At 58.8% G+C, this 5438-nt stretch overlaps 1 protein-coding gene across 1 annotated transcript; it reads left to right on the top strand.

Annotated features, from left to right (window-relative positions):
- Positions 1 to 532: 532 nt before the first annotated feature.
- Positions 533 to 3138, top strand: SIX6 (SIX homeobox 6). Its single transcript, XM_032691089.1, has 2 exons — positions 533 to 1304; positions 2376 to 3138. The coding sequence occupies exons 1-2, from the start codon at positions 733 to 735 to the stop codon at positions 2542 to 2544; spliced, it is 741 nt and encodes a 246-aa protein (XP_032546980.1). The 5' UTR covers positions 533 to 732; the 3' UTR covers positions 2545 to 3138.
- The last annotated feature ends 2300 nt before the right edge of the window (positions 3139 to 5438 follow it).

Below are 5438 nucleotides of genomic sequence, written 5' to 3'. Positions count from 1 at the left end.
AGCTCTGCGCGAGCATCACCGGGCCGGACCCCTCAGCTTTACCGGGGCGGGTGGTGGGGTCCCGGCCGTCCTATCCCTGGACCTGCCGACAGCACCCCGCGGCGGGAGCCCCCTCTCCCGGCCCGCATCCCGCCGCTCCCGGGGCGGCCGTGCCCTGCCCGGGTCGGCGGGGCAGGACGGCGAGGTCGCGGTGTCCGGGGGGAGCGGGGCGGGGAGCGGGGCGGGGAGCGGGGCAGTGCGGGGCGGTGCGGGGCCTCCCGCCGTGATTGGCAGCGGCTGGCAGTGAGTGGCAGCCCCGCCATGGAAACCCGGGAGCCAATCTGCCGAGCCCGCAGCGAATCAGCCGCTCCCGCAGCAGCGCGGCGGCGGCGCGGAGCTGCGCTTGTGCCTTTTCTGGCTTCCTTTTTTTCCCCCTTGCTTCTTCTTCTTTTTTTCCGCCTTTTTTCCCCCCCCATTCCCTCCCTCCCCCCCCCGTGCGCCCTCCCTCCCCCTTCCCACTCCATCCTCCTCCGCCTCGCCCCTGCCCACCGCCCCCAGTCTCCGGAGCCGCCGAGCGCTGCCCATCGCCTCTCCGCCCTCCGCCGTCCCTCCCGCGGCAGCTCCGCCGGCGCCGGCGGAGGCAGCAGCGGAGCGAGGGGCGGCCCCGGGGCCGCTGCCCCCTTCCCCGCCGCGGGGGTGTGCGGGCATCGCCGGGGGTGCGCGGAGCGCGGAGCGGAGCCCGGCGCCGCCTCCATGTTCCAGCTGCCCATCCTCAATTTCAGCCCGCAGCAGGTGGCCGGGGTATGCGAGACCCTGGAGGAAAGCGGGGACATCGAGCGCCTGGGGCGCTTCCTCTGGTCCCTGCCCGTGGCCCCCGCGGCCTGCGAGGCGCTCAACAAGAACGAGTCGGTGCTGAGAGCCCGGGCCATCGTGGCCTTCCACACGGGGAACTACCGGGAACTCTACCACATCCTGGAGAACCACAAGTTCACCAAGGAGTCCCACGCCAAACTGCAAGCCCTCTGGCTGGAAGCGCACTACCAGGAGGCGGAGAAGCTGCGGGGTCGACCCCTGGGGCCGGTGGACAAGTACCGGGTGAGGAAGAAGTTCCCGCTGCCCCGCACCATCTGGGACGGCGAGCAGAAGACACATTGCTTCAAGGAGCGGACGAGGCATTTGCTGCGGGAGTGGTACCTGCAGGACCCTTACCCCAACCCCAGCAAAAAGCGGGAACTGGCTCAGGCCACGGGACTTACTCCCACGCAAGTGGGCAACTGGTTCAAAAACCGCAGGCAAAGGGACAGGGCAGCAGCCGCTAAGAACAGGTAAGGTGCTGCCCGTCCCGTCGGGGCACAGGAACCCCCCTTAGCGAGCCTTCGTGGGGGGGGCGGTGCGAGACTGTCGGCAAAGGATGGATGAAACTAGCCCTGGAGGTTTCTCCCCGGGGAAATGCAGAGAGATAAAGCAGGAGCAGCAGGAAAACCCTAGGGCTTTTAATGACCTGGTTTTAATAGGGGAGGGTCCCCGCCCCGGCTCCCCCTTGGCCACCCTGGAGAGAGCGGGGCGAGGGAGCGTGAGAGGGGCCGTCCGGAACCGCCGTGACCCCGGCAGGAGCTGGAATGTTCAGGGGCTTAGCAGAGAGAAACCCCCTTCAAAGTTTTACCCGGACATATAGACACCTCTTTGAGGTACGTCCATCCTGAGCAGAGCCGGCCATGCCCTCTGCGGGCCCTGCCAGAGCCTCCATGCCCTGTTCCTCTGCTGGAGCCAGCCGCGATCATTCCTCGGGATATTGCTCTTTAAAAATATATTAAAGAACAAAATCGCAGCTCTAAATGGGCAGTGTTATCCCAATACTAGTGACACAAACAGACGCTCCGGGAAGCGTGGAAGGGAGCAGAGTCTCCCCGCTATCTCCTCTCCACGATCCCTGGGAAATTCCCCTTGTCACCCCTCAGCCGGGCTGCCGCAAGTCAGGGACGTGGCTGCCGTCACCTGCAGCCCCTTTTTGTAGGCTGAGGGAAGATGTAAGGCCTGCTGGAGGGGAGCCGCCGCCCGGGAGATGCTGCAAGGAATTGCCGACCGCTCGGATGAGGCCCGGTCTGGGGACAGGCTGCGGAGGAGGGGGTCAGCCTTCCCCCGGGTGTGCAGCCGACGAGCGGGGTTGACCCTGAGGTGGGCACCCAGTTTCTCATCTCAGCTCTGCCTGAGAAACCGGGTGTCCACGCAGCTCCTCCTCTCTCCTGTCGCTGGTGTAACTGGTGTGAGCTGGAGGCTGCGGGCAGCGGCGCGGGGGTGCAAGTCGGGGGAGTCCCCCGTGGGGTCGCAGGGGGCTGCCGGCGGGTCCGGGGGTGCGGAGGGCGGGCGGTGATGCTGTGTGTGCCGGTTCCTTGCAGGCTACAGCAGCAGGTCCTAACGCAGGGCTCGGTGCGCTCGCTGCAAGCGGAGGAGGAGAGCGGCGGGGAGGCGGTGGGGGCCGCCTCCAGCCCCGCAGCCAGCCTCTCCAGCAAAGCGGCCACCTCCGCCATCTCCATCACATCCAGCGACAGTGAATGTGACATCTGACACCACCGCCATGGCAATGCGGGGGCAGCGGCAGGCCCGGCTCACCGGTGCCTGCCCGCACGGCCGGAGCAGCGGGGCTGGCAGAGCCCGGCCGCGGGAGCCAAACCCGCGGTGCGGGGCGCTCCCCCGCCGCCCGCCCGCACCTCCCTCCTAGTCCCAGCAGCAGACTGCATTAAACACGTCATTGAAATCGTTGTCGCCTTTACTTCGAAGGATTTGCAGAATTTATGCCTAAAAAAAAAAAAAAAGTAACTAAATAAAGCCCAGCAAACGAAAAATAATAATCGACAAGAAACCGATGCCAAGTTGGAAAATGTCTGAGCGCCTGCCCCTTATCCCGCGGGGGTGTTTCATGTCGAAAAGACGCTGTTTCTTTTGGTTGGGTTTTGCTTTACTTTAAAGGGGTTTTTTTATATATATATAGTAATGGTTTATTTACTTATTTAAGGATTGCTATGGTAGATTTTTCTATTATTATTATTATTAATTATTATTATTTTTGGCTTGTTCTCTATGTGCACAGGTGACTTGTAGAGCATGTGCAGGACGAAACTGTATGAAGCAGCCTAAAACCATAATAAAATATTTGGTGAACGACCCTCGCATCTGCTTTGAAATGACGGTGTCGGTCTCAAGCCCGCCAGTTTACGCAGAGCAGATCTCCGAGGCCACGGGTATTTCAGCATCAGCTCGGCAGGAACCGAACTAGCGGGTCCCCAGGACCGAGGGTGATGTCTTTGCCAGGCAGGGAGCGGGGGGCAGCCGGGATGAGGGGAAGAGTGAGGGGAAGGGTCTGGCGGGGGATACGGGTGCCCAGGGAAGGGAAGGAGGCGGCATCGCCGCGGCCTCTCCTCTCCCAAGAGCTGAAAGCTTTGCGGATTATCGCGGCGAATGTTCGGACGGGGACGAGGAAAAAAAGGGGGGAAAAAAACCCCAACAAACATTAAAATGGAGAGATATGGTTGGGGCACAGCCCAGCCGGGGAAACTAAACCTCCTCCCTCACCTGGCAAAGGCAAGGAGAAGATGGGGAAATAACCATGACAAGGAAGGGCCGGATTAGGGGTGAAAAAGCCCCAAATCGCGGCCTCTGAGATGTACCAGGGTTTGTCCCCACCACCCGCCTCCGTCGCTTTGTTTTGCGGCGGTTTTGCTGGAGGAAACCAAACGCCAGGTTCAAGGAGCGTGCTAAGCTTTTTCCCCCCAGCAGAAGGATTTTATATTATACAATTTGACATTGATCTTTAAATCGCCTGAGCTGTGCTTTTTTTGTCTTCTCGGTCTCATCGCGTTACTTCCCTGTCCTCAGAGAGATGCCTCCCCGGTAAGCTGATTGCTCAGCTCGTTTTATTTAGCAGCCGAAGCCTGGTACCGGGCAGCGCAGGGAGCGGGAGATGCCCCGGCTCCCTGCAAGGGCAGCTGCCGGGGAGGCACAGGGGCATTTATTTCAGCTCCTTGATAGTTTAATTCAGTCCTGCTGCCTTTTATCGGGAGGTATATCTCCGTCTCGGCGGTGGTTTTTCCCCCTCTGCCTTAAATTGAATTTAAAGGCCGGATTCAAGGCGTTTACGCCGCCGATGCCTGAATCTGCTTTCCATCCCCAAATGCATGTGCCTTGGTTTTCCTTATAGACGGTTTCAGGGAAAGGGCAGGTAATGGGAATTTATTAGCTGTTTTTCAAGCCGATTTACAAGCAGCTATTTCCTTGATGGAGTGTAATTGAAGTGTCGGAGGGGGCAAACGAGCTGTATTTTGGGAGTGCGGGAGGAGCGGATGGCAGGGCGGGGAGCGGGGCAGTGCGGGGGTTTCCACCTGCCTTTAGGGTACCTACCTGCGGGAGCGTCCGGGCCAGCACACCTTGCAACCCCAAACCCTGAGGGGTTTTTGCCTCTTAAACCCCACCGGATTAAAGCCGTTCAAGAGGAGCCCGGCTTTGCTGTTTTAACCTCAGACAAGGTGTGAGTTTACCTTGGGTTTGGGGTTCGCTGGCGAGCAGCGCTTCTCACCCCCGAGGTAGTTTTGAGAGCAAACTCGGTATTCGCTCTCAAACGGAATCTGCTTAAACACGTCGTATTCTTCCTTTCTTTTCTTCCCCGGGAGTCGGTGAAGCGGATTGCAATTTCTCCATCGGCTTCTGCGGGCAGAGTAGTAGCGCTTATTGTGGGGAATTAAAGCTCCCAAAGACATATAAAGAGAGTGGAGAATTATATAGCACATGGGCTCAGCGTCTGGTAACGTGGAATTTCTCTCCAACTAAAAAAAAAAAAGCTGGGGATTTGGACAATAGGCAGCGGGGATAATATTGTCTCTTTCGACAAAGGGTTTAAGTGTCATGAAGGATGCGGGATCTCCCGAGTGGGCTGTGGAGGGGCTTTCCTCGGATGCTCTTGGCGAGACCATGAACCAGCCCCCTTCCGAAACAGCGTCCGGGGCAGGAGCGGAGCACGGAGCCCACCGGGAAGAGCAGCCCCGCTTCCCGGCCTTGCTTACTGTGGGTGAATCGGGAGAACCGAGGGTCCTCCCAGCGCTTATTCCTTCTGTGCTCCGCAGTGGCCGGAATCTTGGCACCGGCGCCTTAGTTCTACCGATAAGACTCAAAAAGAAAAACATTTCCCCCCGCCCCCCTTTTTTTTTTCTATGCCATTTCCCTTCCCTTAGTGAAAGTGCATGCCCTTCTCGTGGCATTTCAACATTTTTTCCCTAAAGATCAGCCCAAGCTGTCGCCCTCCTGAGCCTTTGGTTGTTTTAAAAAATAATATAATTATAAACGGGGGAAGAGTGGAGGAGCTTGTATTTACATTAAACAAAACGCTCCGAAAAGGTCACTAAAAAAGTCTGCTTTGACCCCTCTCTCTCCGGTTTAACAAAGAAGGAAAATATTGTATCAAAAGTGAA

The sequence above is a fragment of the Chiroxiphia lanceolata genome, chromosome 6 (assembly GCF_009829145.1).
Source record: "Chiroxiphia lanceolata isolate bChiLan1 chromosome 6, bChiLan1.pri, whole genome shotgun sequence".
Classification (NCBI taxonomy): domain Eukaryota; kingdom Metazoa; phylum Chordata; class Aves; order Passeriformes; family Pipridae; genus Chiroxiphia; species Chiroxiphia lanceolata.
Note: the sequence above shows the minus strand (reverse complement) of the source record. Positions and strands in the feature narration are given on the sequence as shown.

What these genes read in the sequence shown, in the direction of transcription:
- SIX6 (XM_032691089.1), top strand. Translation starts at nt 733, where the DNA reads ATGTTCCAGCTGCCCATCCTCAATTTCAGCCCGCAGCAGGTGGCCGGG. An exon ending in GCAGCAGCCGCTAAGAACAG is followed by an intron (nt 1,305 to 2,375) that starts GTAAGGTGCTGC and finishes GGTTCCTTGCAG; the next exon opens with GCTACAGCAGCAGGTCCTAA.